The 15,774-nt window shown below is 48.6% G+C and overlaps 1 protein-coding gene across 2 annotated transcripts; it reads right to left on the bottom strand.

Annotated features, from left to right (window-relative positions):
* Positions 1-7,080: 7,080 nt before the first annotated feature.
* Positions 7,081-15,455, bottom strand: ankef1a (ankyrin repeat and EF-hand domain containing 1a). 2 transcript variants are annotated; one of them, XM_052053070.1, is made up of 10 exons: positions 14,301-15,455; positions 12,733-12,983; positions 12,467-12,628; positions 11,540-11,739; positions 10,768-10,917; positions 10,553-10,676; positions 8,684-9,491; positions 8,385-8,611; positions 7,323-7,438; positions 7,081-7,223 (listed from the first exon to the last, which is right to left on the bottom strand). In XM_052053070.1, exons 2-10 carry the CDS (start codon positions 12,920-12,922, stop codon positions 7,218-7,220), a joined length of 1,983 nt encoding a protein of 660 aa, XP_051909030.1. In that variant the 5' UTR covers positions 12,923-12,983; positions 14,301-15,455; the 3' UTR covers positions 7,081-7,217. The 2 variants fall into 2 exon arrangements, with proteins under 2 accessions (XP_051909030.1, XP_051909029.1); XM_052053069.1 differs by having other exon boundaries at positions 7,081-7,438.
* Positions 15,456-15,774: the final 319 nt, after the last annotated feature.

Genomic DNA, 15,774 nt, shown 5'->3' with positions numbered 1-15,774 from the left:
GAGGAAGCGGTGCGGTTGGCGTCAAAGATGGCGGAGCCTCTGACGTCAGTAGAAGCAGCGTTTAATAGGAAAAAAAAAGAAGAGGCGTTTTTGTTGTTGTTGTTGTTTTCTTCAAATATACTTTTAGGGAATAATGATGTAGTGGTAAGAAGGGAATGAAAATATTTGGTTGATGTTCAGCTTTTCTAATCAAGTTTCCGATCCAATACCGAAGGATTCATTGTAAAAGTTGACTGGAAATAAAATGAGATCTTCAGTCCATATTAAGTAGAGATGTTTTGGTACAGGGCGGCCCAGTGGTTAGCACGTCGGCTTCAATGTGCAGAGGTACCGGGTTCGATTCCAGCTCCGGCCTCCCTGTGTGGAGTTTGCATGTTCTCCTCGGGCCTGCGTGGGTTTTCTCCGGGTGTGAGTGTGAGTGCGAATGGTTGTTTGTTTTTGTGTGCCCTGTGATTGGCTGGCAACCGATTCAGGTCCCGCCCGAAGACAGCTGGGATAGGATCCAGCACCCCCCGCGACCCTAGTGAGGATCAAGCGGCTCGGAAGATGAATGAATGAATGTTTTGGTACAATATTCCTGCTAGCAATTTAGACTCTTCTGTGTATCATTTCTGGGGCTTCTTTACACCTTGGGGGGGTCTTGTTTGATGATCTTGTGTTAAGGGGGGGGCGCGGGGGGGTCGAATCCACGCTGTCTTCCAGTCCAGCTTTCAATCCCCCCCGGTGTGTTTTCTCAATGCTAACCACTTCAATGTGTTGCCGGTAGATGCCATGCAGGGTCTTGACTTTCCACGACGGGTCCATCTGGCTCCTTCTCCTAACTGGCCTTCACTTACCTGAGGCATTACCAAAGCAAATCAAATCTTCGTGATACATTCTTGGCCGCCTGTCATTTCCTTCTGGATAAGTGCCCATGATGCTCAGTTGTCCACCCCCCTCCCCCACCACCCCCTTCTTTCAGCTTTGTGTACAGCCTCAGGATGCTTGTCTTGAGGTGGAAAACCTCCATGCATTACAAGGAGCCTTCTTGTCTAAATATCAGTGCCTTACGTATCTTTGCGCTAGCTAGTTAAGAAAAACAACATCCGAGAATGAATAATAAAAGCGGGCCGAACTTGCACCGGCGGATTTTTGCCCGGTTCATCAGCATGATATTGATCTTTAAATGCGGACTCGGCAGCGAGACGCTGTCCCCGCTCTCCTCTTCTTTTCTCCGGCGGCTGTCGCTGCTTGGCACCGTAACAAACGTGTCTTCAATTGCGCCGAGGTGAGGCCGTCTTCTTAAATGAATGCTTATGATAACACGGCATGTAAAATCAATTGGAACTGGGGTAGGAGGGACGGGTTGGGCTCTGTGTGAGCAGCATGTCTGAGTGTATATGTGCACCGAGGTGTGCGTGAGAGAGAGAGTGAGAGAGTGAGGTGTCAGGGGGAAGTGTGAGGATGGGCCTGAGCGGCGCTCGGGCTCGTGCTCAAAGAGCCAAACGCGAGCAAGCGGCGGAGAAGCTTAGCGGCGGCATTATCAGGCCTGCAGCAAATGCGGTTCTCTCTCTCTCTTTTGCTGACTTACTGTATTTCACTCTTAATTAGACTTCACGGGGAAGGTGGGACGCCGCAGGAGAACGCAAAATAGGGCTGCGCTGTGAACGAGTGACTGAGCAAAATTAAAGAGCCGTCACAATAAGTATGGCCGTCACTGCCATTTTTTAAAAATTGTCTGATAAGGTCGTACTCGATACTATTTATTACAGTATTGAGAATGATCAGTGGAGTTTAGTTGGGGGTCTTTTCTGCCTCTTCTTCTTAATGGAGCCTGGCGCTGGCCCACATGTTGCTGCACAATGTGCTAGCGCACTCACGCCCGTGCACCTCTAAAATTGGACTTGCTTGCATGCTGTTAAAATCCCATTAAAAAAAAAAAGAAAAAAAAGTCGCTTCCAAATCTGAGCTACGCGCAGGGGCCCGAACAATGAACCGCAATGCACTTTTACATGTTGCTATTTAAGAGTAATGACCACTTAGAACTAACAAAGCGGTTAAGTGGCGGGGGGGATAAATCCATGCTCGTTATTCACCAAAGAGTCGGACACTCTCGAAAAATGTGTTTAGCGGGATTTACGGTAGAAGGTGTGTACAATAGCAGTCAAAATTCATTCTTAAAGCGACCATCCACCCACCCACAAAAAAAAAAAAGCACGCGTCGAGGCTTAAGAATGCGCACATGGATGTAAAAATAGAAAAAAAAATGGAGAGATGGAGCCAAGCCGCATGAGTTCATGTGCTGCAGAAGTGCTGTGACTCAGCACTAAAATCTGCCCCCCCCCCTCTCTAAATAGTAATTTTTTTGAATGGGCGGCCCGGTGGTCCAGTGGTTAGCACGTCGGCTTCACAGCGCAGAGGTACCGGGTTCGATTCCAGCTCCGGCCTCCCTGTGTGGAGTTTGCATGTTCTCCCCGGGCCTGCGTGGGTTTTCTCCGGGTGCTCCGGTTTCCTCCCACATTACAAAAAACATGGGTGGCAGGCTGGACCTCACAGTGCTGAGGTGCCAGGTTCAATTCCAGCTCCAGACTTCCTGTGTGGAGTTTGCATGTTCTCCCCGGGCCTGCGTGGGTTTTCTCCGGGTGCTCCGGTTTCCTCCCATGTTCCAAAAACATGCGTGGCAGGCTGATTGAACACTCTAAATTGTCCCTAGGTGTGAGTGTGAGCGTGGATGGTTGTTCGTCTATTTGTGCCCTGTGATTGGCTGGCAACCGATTCAGGGTGTCCCCCGCCTACTGCCCGAAGACAGCTGGGATAGGCTCCAGCACCCCCCCCGCGCCCCCGCGACCCTAGTGAGGATCAAGCGGCGAGTTACCTTGTGTAGCTTCCCTAGCCAAAAATGAGAGCGACGTAACTCCGGTAACGCGCAGGTAACGCCGAATGTAGTTCGTAACGGCGAGTGGGGGTGGGGGGGGGGGGGGGCACGGGGCAAACTGACGAGAAGTTGCGGCGGCGGCGGTGGTGCACTGGCCCAGAATCTAACATCCCTCCCGGCCGCCGCGCATTACTGCTGACTGAACTCCAAATGTGCATACTCTCCAGCTCCCACAAGTGCACGCACGCGTGGATAAAATTGTCCGTAAACATGTGTCCGTTTCAGGCTTTGAGCAGCTGAGAGTTGCCTCTCCCGCGTGGCTAGGATAAAAAAAAAAAAGCGTCCTCCTAATTTGTAAACCCGAAGAAATTGAGTGGAGGTTATTTTCATGCCCAGGAGCAAGGCAGTAGAAGTCGCCGGGCAAACTCGTTGACCAGTTTGATTCTGAACCGTTGTCGAAATGTTAAGAACAGCCTTGGTCAGAGCCGTCAATATTCGGTGTACTCGGTTACCCGAAAAACGGCTCCGGTGAAGGTTGAAGGTCATTTTTTTATATATATATATATTTTTTATCTCCCCCCCCCCCCCAAAAAGAGCGTTGTCTGGCTGGGGGGGGGGAAAAAAGAAACCTTCAACCGAATGTAGACGAGAGGAACGTCGTCGTGCAAAGAAACCTTTAGTTTCCATTTTTTCTTGTCCACCCCCCCGCCCCCCCCCCCCCCCCCCGTCTCCTCCTCTCTGACCCTTTCATCTCCTCCATCATGGATCACGCGCCCCAGGTTATGGATCAACGCTCCTGTCCTCCGACTCCCCTTCCCCACTGCTGCTCCCATTTTCACGTCTCCTGCCCCCCCCCTTTTGATACCCCTTTTGCCCACTCCCTTGAATCAGCAGCCTTTTTCTCTTCCCACCATCCCTTGGTTTCATCAGCTTTCCGGCCTTCCCGCCCTTTGCGTACGCGAGCGCAGCTGCGCGACGCGCATGTCAATGTTTCACCTCGGCAGATGGAAAAAGCTCCGAGCGAGTCCCCGATGTCTTCCCACCTGCCTGTTGCTATGGAAACTGGGGATCCTCCGCGCGTCACCTGTGCCCATGTTTGGTATGGTTTCCGTCTGTGTCCGCCTCACGCCTACCCGTGCTCCCCCAGCTCGCCGCGCACGCAGCCACTTTGTCTAATCCCAGCCCCCCCCACCCCTCCCGGCGACGAATGGTGAGTTAATGAGCGCTTCCAATATGTGAACAGTCAAACGGCATCACACCCGCGCATTTTCAGGAACATGAATCATCAGACCGACCTCATTCTGAACAAACCCCGATTTGTCATGACGGCATTTTACATGAGCTCATTCATTCATTCATTCATCTTCCGAGCCGCTTGATCCTCACTAGGGTCGCGGGGGGCGCTGGAGCCTATCCCAGCTGTCTTCGGGCAGTAGGCGGGGGACACCCTGAATCGGTTGCCAGCCAATCACAGGGCACACAGAGACGAACAACCATTCGCACTCACACTCACACCTAGGGACAATTTAGAGCGTCCAATCAGCCTGCCATGAATGTTTTTGGAATGTGGGAGGAAACCGGAGCACCCGGAGAAAACCCACGCAGGCCCGGGGAGAACATGCAAACTCCACACAGGGAGGCCGGAGCTGGAATCGAACCCGGTACCTCTGCACTGTGAAGCCGACGTGCTAACCACTGGACTACCGGGCCGCCCTACATGAGCTCATGTAAAACGCAAATCATGATACTGCTTGAATCACCCCCCCCTCCCCCTCCCCCGCCCCCATTCCCAGTTTTGCCCGTTCAGTGTCACGTGATAGAACCCCTGACGAGATTCTGATTCGGGGTTTTCTGCGAGACAACTTTCAAGGTTGCCAGGATCGCTTTGGTGCCAAGCAGCTGGACCGCCCGGGGGGGAGGGGGGAGGGGGGGCAGCGCGAGAGAGACATTTGGTGGACATCTGCGATCATATCAGTGAACAAAGCCCTGGCTCCAAAGACATCTCGTATATTAAAAAGCAGGAAGCAATGCATTCTTAATTGCGTTTGCGACGATGATTCGTCAAACGTTACCGACGTAAATATGAGATGTGAATACACGGAGACGAAATGCATTCGACCCGAAAATGTCTCAAATCCAGTATTTACGAAGCGAGCGCTGGCAGCTGGCGGCTGTAACGTATCCCGTGAAATATTTATTGCATCCCCGTTTTCGGACGCAGGAATCGGTACTGCTCATCCCGAGCCAAGAAGCCGTCCGGCCGCCCGCGTTTGCCAACCGGCGTTATTGGTCTCGCGATGAAATTCCAAATCGATATCCCCTCATCGTAAAAGTCTCGGACCCGCGGCAAATTGCAATCTCGGGCATGGAAAGCTAAAGAAATGTATGGAGGTGACAAGGCCGCTCGAATAAATAAACACACACACACACACACACGCACAGAGTGTAATTGCGCACAAGATCCAGTGAGTGGTTTTAGGGATGGAGTGCTGAGTAAGCGGCGCAGGGGCGAGTGCTGGGAGACTGCGGTGCTTTTTAGCAGCAACACACACACACACACACACACACCGTGTTGGGCGCTCACACTGACACTCGGCACAGGGAGGGGAGGTGAAGACGAGAAGAGAGGAAGATGCGCTCTCGTTTTATAACACAACATGAGTGCCCACTCGTCCAGATAAACTTCACAGTCACGTCGTCTTAGGATAGACGGACATTCCTCCATTGTGAGACTAATAAAGGTTTTCTTATCTTATCTTATGTAGACGTGCCTCGACACACACACACGCACGCACACACACTCTTATGATCACAGTGGTCCTCACAAGAATAGTCATACAAACACACATACACACACACACACAGCATGACTGTGTTAGTCCAAGGCCGCGCCCTGACAGACACACTGCGTCACAGGCGGCCACGGGTCCGGGGGTCTCAACGCTGACCTGCGCGCTACAAAAGCCGTCACGCTCTCCATCCACCCACTTTCTCCATCCCCACCATTTCCTCTGAGTCACCCTCCGCTGCTTCGTCATCGCCACTCCCCCTCTCGCCCCCCCACATCCATCTCCTCTGGTGCCCTCTCCACTTCTTGTCGTTTCTCACCCACCAAATCTCCGTACCTATCATTAATGATATTGTGAGGTTGCCCTTTTTTTTTTTTTTTTTAGAAAAAGCCAAGGGCCTTGTATCACCAACCCCCCCCCCCCCCCCATTCTCGATTCGATTATGTAACTGCGTCCCCGTGGACCTCGAGGACACTGCGATCTAATTTTATCTGCCGATAGTGATGACGGGAGCGTGCGTGTGGATGCTGCGTTTAACAAAAGAAACATCGCAGATTAGCTCCGATGTTTTCCGAGACATAAATCAAGTAACAAAGCAATATTCACAATGAAGATCATTTCATGGCTTCTTTTGACATGCAAGCTCAAAGCTCTCAGCTGTGTTATTATTATTAATATTATTATTATAATATAATTAATTAATTATTAATTATAATTAAGATTATAATATTAATTATAATTAATATTATAATATTAATTATAATTATTTTTAATTAATTATAATTATTATTAATTATATTATATTATATATTATATTATAATTATATTATAATATTAAGACACGCTGAACCGGTTCCCGGCCAATCGCCTTTTTTTTTTTTTTTTGGAATGTGGAGAAAACCAGAGTACCCGGTGAAAACCCACGCAGGCACGGGGGAGAAGGTGCAAACTCCATACAGGAATCGAACCCTGCTTATGTACTGTGAGGCGGACGTGCTAACCACTGACCCACCATGCCGCCCCATTACATGTCAAGTGCGTGTACGGTAATTTGATTAAAGGCTGAAAGGTAAGATTATTTATACTCGCATACCTTTGCTGTCTCGATTGATAACGCACTTTTGTTTTTCCCACGTCACGTGAGCATGACGAATCATATTTTTCACTTCCCAGAAATGTATTCGGAGAATATTTGTGCTCAGACACCGTCACCCGCAGATGGCCAATTCGGGAGTGCTGTCTTGACTAAGTGCCTACAGTGCCCCCTACCGGCAACGCTCGAGAGGAATCAACTGATGAGAACACACACAATCGGGATGACCTCCGAGCAAAACTTCAAAGGTCATCGAACGAGAACTCTACCATATCGATTTGCAAACTATTTTACGCAATATGGATTTTGTGCTTATTCCGGATAACTTTGCTGATAAAAGTCTCGTTTATTTTGTTCACTGACACATTTTGCTGAAGTGAAGAACACGGTATTGTGTAACACACAGTTGGCACTGGACCAAGATGAAGAAAGAGATCAGTCAGGGGGGGCGGGATGAGTTCCAAGAGTGGCAGATGGACACTTATTTCTGTCACACAAATGGAGAAAAGAAAAACATTTCACGTTTTGAACGCTGCGGCTCCAGACGTAAGGTCAAGGGGTGGGGGGGGGGCGGTTATTTGCGTACCTTTCCTTTCCCCTTTCCTTTGTTTTTGGGCTTGGGCATGGATTCAAACTTGTCTTTGACTAACTGATAGATCGCGGCGTCACCAAATGCAGTGGCGATGTCAAGGCAGGTTTGTTCTAAAAGGGGAAAAAGAAAAAAAAAGTAAACTTTTTTGGTGAACAGACATATTTCGCCCATTAAAGGTTGTCAAATTCTATTTTTGGGCCATATGTACCTTCAACCAGGAAAAAAAAAAATCATTAATTATGACAAGAATTCTTGACCTTTGACCTCTTGGCATATATTAGTCATTCATTCATTCATTCATCTTCCGAGCCGCTTGATCCTCACTAGGGTCGCGGGGGGGTGCTGGAGCCTATTCCAGCCGTCTCCGGGCAGTAGGCGGGGGACACCCTGAATCGGTTGCCAGCCAATCGCAGGGCACACAGAAACGAACAACCATTTGCACTCACACTCACACCTAGGGACAATTTCGAGTGTTCAATCAGCCTGCCACGCATGTTTTTGGAATGTGGGAGGAAACCGGAGCACCCGGAGAAAACCCACGCAGGCCCGGGGAGAACATGCAAACTCCATTTAGAGTGTTCAATCAGCCTGCCACGCATGTTTTTGGAATGTGGGAGGAAACCGGAGCACCCGGAGAAAACCCACGCAAGCCCGGGGAGAACATGCAAACTCCACACAGGGAGGCCGCAGCTGGAATCGAACCCGGTACCTCTGCACTGTGAAGCCGACGTGCTAACCACTGGACTACCGGGCTGCCCGCATATATTAGTTTAATGCTTAAATGTGAATTTTTTTTTTTTTTTTTTGCTGTATTGAACTGAAATGGCACGTTCAACATTTCACGCACAATAATTAATGAGCGGAACAGATTAATTATATTTCTGTTGTATCTCAGTGGACAAACGAGTTAAAAAATATGAACGCGGAAGCGATCGGTTTGACTTGCGAGCGTCCGTCGCTGTTGAATTTGTTCAATTTGTAAAAATCATCAAAATGAACACAAAACTTTTCTCACTCCGTCGACGATCACTCGATTTGCGCCCGCGCGAGTCGTACCTTTTTTATTCTCCATCAAGACATTGGCGCCGGCCGTGAAGAAGAATTCAACGCAGGAGAGGTGAAGGCTCTGGATGGCCACCATGGCGGGCGTGGTCCCCGTGATGGTCTGAGCGTCCACCTCGGCTCCGGCCTCCAGCAGAAGTTCCAATATTTCCACTTTGCCGGCTTGGGCGGCGTGGTGAAGCGGCGTCCAGCAGAATTGGTCACAGATATCCACCATGGCCCTGTTGGGAAGACGCGGCAGGATTTTGGTGAGCTTTTCCGAGTTTAAAGCTTAGAGTTTTTCTTCTCCTCACCTCTTTTCGAGCAGGTACTTGGCCACCTCGTAGTTTCCGATGGAGCAGGCCACCATCAGCGGAGTCTTGTAATACGGATCTTGAATGTCCACGGGAATCCTTTGACTGAAAGCCTGTTCCAGAGCCTGGATGTCGCCGTTCTTCACCAGGTAGTTGATGTTGAGGTAGATCTTGTCCGGTTTCTCCGTGTACCAGGCAGCGTCGTCGACGACGGGGTGTTCTGACGGAGGTTCTTTCTCCAGTTGTCGGATGTCCGCCGTATTGTAGGTTTCCATCATGTATTCCGGCGGGCCTCCGTCCTCTCGCCGCGGCTTGAACTCCGGCGGCAGGGTACAAATAGGCATAGGGAGGACAAATTTGGGCTTTTTCTTCTTCCCCTTCCCCCCTTTGCCCCCCTTTTTCTTCTTGGGGGCGTAGGAGAGGAGAAGGTACGGTTTCTTGATGTAGCTGGCCCCTTTGATGAAGTCATTAATGTTGACGGTCGGATCTCTTCCGATCCCGTGGAAGGAGATGACCAACTCCAGCTGTTCTTGGGTGACCGGAGCACCCAAAGCCGTTAAAACGGAGGCAAATTTTTCCGAGGGGGCTTTTTCGCTATCGAAGGCTTGCAGCAGATCGCTCTCGTATTCGTTGGACCAGTCGTGGAGGGTCAGAGCCCACAAGTCTGTCAGGGCCGTCTCGTCGGTGTTCTCTTTGCCCCTCTGCTGCTCCGCTTTCCTCAGCTCCTTCATGGCCGCTTTGTGACCGGCATCTTTGGCAATCTGACGTGGAAGAAAACCGTCCGAGTTCTTCACTTTGGCGTTGCTACCTGAGCGGAAAGCAAAGCATGATGGGACCTTTTCCTGGAAGTCATTCATTCATTCATCTTCCGAGCCGCTTGATCCTCACTAGGGTCGCGGGGGGTGGTGGAGCCTATCCCAGCTGTCTCCGGGCAGTAGGCGGGGGACACCCTGAATCGGTTGCCAGCCAATCGCAGGGCACACAGAAACGAACGACCATTCGCACTCACACTCACACCTAGGGACAATTTAGAGTGTTCAATCAGCCTGCCACGCATGTTTTTGGAATGTGGGAGGAAACCGGAGCACCCGGAGAAAACCCACGCAAGCCTGGGGAGAACATGCAAACTCCACACAGGGAGGCCGGAGCTGGAATCGAACCCGGTACCTCTGCACTGTGAAGCCGACGTGCTAACCACTGGACGACCGGGCCACCCTCATATCGATATGTTATTTTAAAAAAAAATGGTTGGACGGTAGACTGTGTCTTGTGTATACTGTGTGTGTGCAATACACACATCTATCTCTCTAAAATATGTGTATTGTGACGTGTTGTCTCCGAGCCACTTCCTTCTGTCAATTTATTATCGCTCGCCGTCTTATTTTGGTGAGTCCACTTCCGGGGACCTTCCTGTTTGTCTCTTACTTTGAATTATCAGGCTGGGCGGGGTGTCCCCCACACCTGCATTTGATTAGTAATCACTTCCTGTGTCTTAAGACTTGTGCTGAGGCGCAAGCGGGTGCCAGATGATTTCTGCATTAGGAGTGATTTTCCGGCCGTTACTAGTGCGGACTTGGCTGCGGAACATTTTGATTGTATCTCTGCCAGTGCTGCCGGACCCCGGCCTTCCTGTTTGCGAGCCGCCATCGTGTCCCGAGCCGCCTCATCAAATGCTCAATGTAATTCAACTCTCCCTTTAACCTCTGCCAATTGCCTCTCATTCGCTTTTGGATCCACCGCTGCCTTTACTTTGGTTATCTATCTCGCTCGAAGGTGGCATCTCGGCCTTGACGGCGCAGGTTAGCTTCCGGCTCCAGAAAACAAAAACAAAAAAAAAAAGTATCAAACACGTGACAGATGTCTCGATACCTCTCTGAGCCAGGAACTTGCAGCAGTTGATGTCTCCCGTTGCGGCGGCAAAGTGGAGGGCCGTGCACTCGTCCACATTAATGACGCTCATATCTGCTGAGAAGGCAGACAGCAGCACGATCACCTGGTGGATGACGCAAAACGCCATATAGAGCAAAAAAAGTTAGCAAAAAAAAAAAAAAATTCTTCAGTGTTAAACCAAAATGGAATGTCACCTCAAAAAAGCCTCCCATGGCAGCATAGTGCACCACTGACATGCGCTTCTGGTCCAGGGCGTTGGGGTCTCCCCCTCTTTTTAGAATGTCTCGGACAAGATCCACGGAACCTGCTTTGGCGGCCTCCATCAACGCCGTCACGCCCGTTTTCTACAGACGGGGAGACCAATTAATGGCAATGTCGTCGGTCCCGTCGGTCAAGCTTATGGCGCCGATTGTCTTTTTGGGTGTTTTGTGCGGTACGCGCGGCCGCGTCTGAATTGAGTTTCGACACCTTCTGTGATGAAAGAAATGTTCCGATTTCACGCCATGAAACGGGTGCCTTGGCTCAATAAAGGTTGGCAAAAACTGGTTTCAAAGTTGACATTTTTTTTTTAACTCTGCGATGTTGTTTTTCATGATATTAGCATTAAGCTCGATTAGCATTTAGCTCGCAGACTTTTTGTTATATGACATTAGATGCTTTGTTTGAACAGACTGTTTGATTTCACTTTTTCTTGCATGTCCATTATATCATAAATGGAAGTGACAAACAGGTGCTGATGAGGATGAGGGGGTGGGGGGTGGGGGGGGGGGTTACTGTCATACTTTAAAGTGTATTTTAACTGAGTGCGTTGAAAGCAAGTGGAAATGGGGAAAACGATTACAATTTGTTTTGATGTTTTTCAGGTCTCACGGGATGGACGCGTATTATCCGCCAACAGGAGTACAAGGAACCAACAACGATTAAAAGGTGAGCGCACGAAACGCGCGGCAAATTGTAAACGTCCACCTGGTCTGTTGCGTTGGGGTCGGCCCCTTTGGCTAGCATCATGTGACACATGGGAGCGCAGTCTTTGGCGTGTTGACACATCAGCTGAAAGACGTGAGTCCCGTGCGAGGACACATTGTTGACATCCGCCCGGTACTCCAGCGCCGTCTGCAGGCAACGCGTGTGCCGCCTCGTCGGGTAGATGCAGTAGAACAGAACTCCTAAAGCGTTGGGAGAAACGGCAATTGCATTTTTTTTTGCTAAACAGAATAGAATAACTGGAGCGCCGGAAATGCTAAGCCTCTAGCAACTGCGCTGTGATACAAATTATTGATTGATTGATTGATTGATTGATTAGAGTAAAAATTAGGGCTGGCGAGTTCCAATACCGGGCGGCCCGGTAGTCCAGTGGTTAGCATGTCGGCTTCACAGTGCAGAGGTACCGGGTTCGATTCCAGCTCCGGCCTCCCTGTGTGGAGTTTGCATGTTCTCCCCGGGCCTGCGTGGGTTTTCTCCGGGTGCTCCGGTTTCCTCCCACATTCCAAAAACATGCGTGGCAGGCTGATTGAACACTCTAAATTGTCCCTAGTTGTGAGTGTGAGTGCGGATGGTTGTTCGTTTCTGTGCGCCCTGCGATTGGCTGGCAACCGATTCAGGGTGTCCCCCGCCTACTGCCCGAAGACACCTGGGATTGTCTCCAGCACCCCCCGCGACCCTAGTGAGGATCAAGCGGTTAGGAAGATGAATGAATGAATGAGTTCCAATACCAGGTATGGTACTGGGCCAATACCGGTCTCATTTGAAGTATCGCGTACTGGCGGAGTGTGTCGATAGCAGTTTTGCTAGCCAACTCTTAAGCTAACAGACATTGAAAGCGACAATACAAAGCAGTGGACTAGACTATTTATTTGCCCGTTAAATCGAGGTTCCGCCATTGACGCGACTCACCTTGGCCTTCGTTGTCTTGGATGCTCATGTCTGCGTCGTGGTCTGCCAACATTTTCACAATGCCGTCATTACCCAGTTCGGTCGCCAACATGACCGGCGTGTGGCCCCTCTTATTCTGGATGTCAGGGTGGGCTCTCAGTGAGAGAAGAAACCTGGTCAGGTCTAGAGGAGATGTTTGAGATACAAGTCATTGATTGATTACAATGAGCGGCGGGGGGTAAAAATCAATTTGCATTGCTCTCAAATGGGATGGTGGAAGTCGTCACCTTGATTGTTGGCCGCAACCGCCATGTGAAGTGCCCCCTTTCCATTCTGTGGCTCTGTGAGATTAATGAGGTTCTCCACCCCGAGGTTGACCATTTCCTCAATCTGCGCCTCATTGTTTTCATGGATGTACTGCAGCAAACGGTAGATCTGCAGCACCTGCAGGCGGTTGTCCACCTCCCTTCCGGTCATGCTTGCGATGAACACAGGCGACCGGAAATGACGAGAGGTTCAAAACCTGTCGGCGAGGTGCCTGTTTGAAAAAACAATGAGATGTTACCAAGCCATCATCTTCAAACTAGGTAGACAAAAGGTATTGTGCCGCGTTGTTGGGTTTCTATAGGTTCCGCTTTGTGTGTATTAAGCAGGACACACACTACTTCTACAATGACTAGTATTTCTTTGTACAGTCCAGCAGTTTGGATGCCCTGTAGCACAATGGTGCCTCTAACAGGGCAGTCGTGGTACTACAACAGACATCTGCTTTGGGGAAGATTAGTGATTACCTTTTTTTTTTTTCCTTCAAAATTTGGGTATTAGTACCACTAAGGCACCTGTAGTGCTACACAAAATAATAAAATGTTCAACCTGGGCATAGTTATAGTGGCATAAACCTTTTTTTTTTTAAATCTGGTAGTTTACTCTTAAGTACACATTTAATATTTGATTACTGTTGGTTTTTAAACCTTTACCCAGGCACAATTTTGCGGGATTATAATAGAAAATATACTTTTAAGAATGGCTATTGTATATGTTAGCCATTACAGTTGTTGTTTCTTTATTTTTATTTATTTTGGGTGTTACTTGGTTTTAAAAAAGTTTGAGAACTACTGCAATAGGCTCTGTGTGTTCACAAAATTCATCTTTGTGTGGGGTGTCTCTCATTTTAATAATCATTTATGCTCATACCCCGCTTTTGTGTGATGTGATCGTGTCTCGGTAAAACAGCTGTGCAAATGTTGTTTTGCACCATCATATAGTCAACATGAAAAAGTATGCCTGACTTCTCCGCTGCTGTTAAGTATGCACAATAGAGGCTCAGTTCACATCAACGCATTCCACACATCTACTTTAATAGAGCAGAACTTAACCTCGACCAGCTGAAGTGGCACTGATCCACTTGTATAGAAGTGAAAAGGTCATTTCATCTTATTTTGCTGCGTAATGTGTATTTTCATTGTGTTGGTTACGGGGATCAACTGATGGACGGATGGATTGAACGCTTGAATGCAAATGTTTGCTGGCTGAGCAGACATTTCTGCACGGCTGTTGTACGGGAGACTAAGGCCCAAGGCCATGATACATTAGAAGGTGAGGTCAGTATTCGGAACCTCTATGACGCAAATGTATTGAGCTGTAATTAACAGCGACGTGACGTCACCACCACCGCGAGACGAAGAAAATCCGGAGCGGTACTTTCCCCGTAAATACTAATTAACCACCCATACCAAATGCGTGTCTGCTTGAGGCACAAGCATGTCTTCAAATCAACAAATAAACAAATAAATATATTCCAGGCGTGCAATTTTAACGATAACAAAAGGTAAGCTCCAGTCACGACTCCACTGACCTGCACTACGAACGCGCTCGTCCACTGAGAACAACTGCCCGCTGTCGGCATTCAGACATTTGCTCCAAAACCTCCGCTTGTATAGCCATCGTGAAAATGTCGTCTTCCATAATTACAGGCAGGCGGCGATCCTTACAATTCAAACCGTCGTCTCTTTGGTTTCCACGGGTGGGGAGGCGTAACTCGGCTCCATGGCAACGGAACGCGCTCAATCCCAGCAGTGCAATGTGGGACATACTTTCGGGTGGTGGTCAAGTGGCCATTTTACTTTAGAGGGGGGGAAACACTCATTTTATGTATTTAGGCACTTGTGTAAAAAAAAAAACATTGGTAAAACGAAAAGTTTTGGTTCAACTCTTGTATTGAAGTCAAAAGTAAATATGGCCATGATCAATTTTACCTGATCAATTTACCTGCTCAAGCTGTGACGGAGCTGCCATTAATTATTGAAAGCGTCAAGCAAAGTAGCCGTTTACCTCATTGCAACACATTGATCCGAAAGGGCCTCAACCGATCACTATTCAGTACATACCGAGTATGTAGATTGATTCACTTTAGCCAAGATTTAGCTGTACTTCCGCCGCCGGCCAAAAGAGGGCAGTGTAGTGCAGAACATAAAACCCTCGTTGTAACTCGCTGCAGCGACACCTCGGGAAGACAAACCTAAAGTCACTACAATTTACTTACTTTAGTGCCCCTCCTGGGCCATAATAAACAGGAAACGAGAAAGTGCAAATGACTCGAGTAATTATACAAAAAAAAAGTGACAGTCCAAATAAACGGACTCTGCCAGAGCCCCTGGTTGAAGTGTGTACAGTATGTTGTATTTGGCACACATGATAAAACATACAAAAACACGGGACCTTCCAAGGTGAATTGGTAGCGTGTAAAAAATATTACATGATTTTAAAATATTTACAATCCTTCAAGAGTGTACAATTGTTTAAAAAAATAAACTGGAAACCTCATTCTCAACAATGAGTGACAAGGAGATTTTCTATTTAGGAATTGGTAATAGAATAATACATGGATTGAAATGAATGTTCTGCTCATACAATAGCTTACCCGGAATGGCAACTTATTCATGCAAAAAAACCCCCAAAAAATAAGTGATGTGATGTTACACCAACTCGAGACGGTCCTCAGTGAAAACGAATCCCATCTTCCCCCCCCCCCTCCTGTCTGCCCCGTTCTTTCCTCTGCGGTCTCCAGCACATGAACTGTGGACGACTTCACTTTTGCCCTTCCGGCAAAGAATCGTGATTCAAACTGTGTCACACTCCCACTTATTTCCCTCTGCATATTTCTCGGACATTTGGCTTCCCGCACCGTGCTTCTCGGAATCGACTTGTGGTTATATCGAAGTTGGCAGCACTAAACAATTGCCATCATGAGAGAAAAATGTCTGTGAACATGGCAAGAACCCGCATCTTTTATTCCTGGGTGCGGGATGCTAAACACAAACTCAGAACCT

The sequence above is a fragment of the Hippocampus zosterae genome, chromosome 19 (genome assembly GCF_025434085.1).
Source record: "Hippocampus zosterae strain Florida chromosome 19, ASM2543408v3, whole genome shotgun sequence".
NCBI lineage: Eukaryota > Metazoa > Chordata > Actinopteri > Syngnathiformes > Syngnathidae > Hippocampus > Hippocampus zosterae.
This window is presented reverse-complemented; position numbering and strand designations above follow the sequence as displayed.

Excerpts from the sequence above, each read along its gene's own strand:
- ankef1a (XM_052053069.1), bottom strand. The coding sequence starts at position 12,922 with ATGACCGGAAGGGAGGTGGACAACCGCCTGCAGGTGCTGCAGATCTAC. Across the intron at positions 11,740-12,466 it reads CCAAGACAACGAAGGCCAAG|GAGTTCTGTTCTACTGCATC; the intron begins GTGAGTCGCGTC and ends CCAACGCTTTAG. Across the intron at positions 10,918-11,539 it reads ACCCCAACGCAACAGACCAG|AAAACGGGCGTGACGGCGTT; the intron begins GTGGACGTTTAC and ends CCCCGTCTGTAG.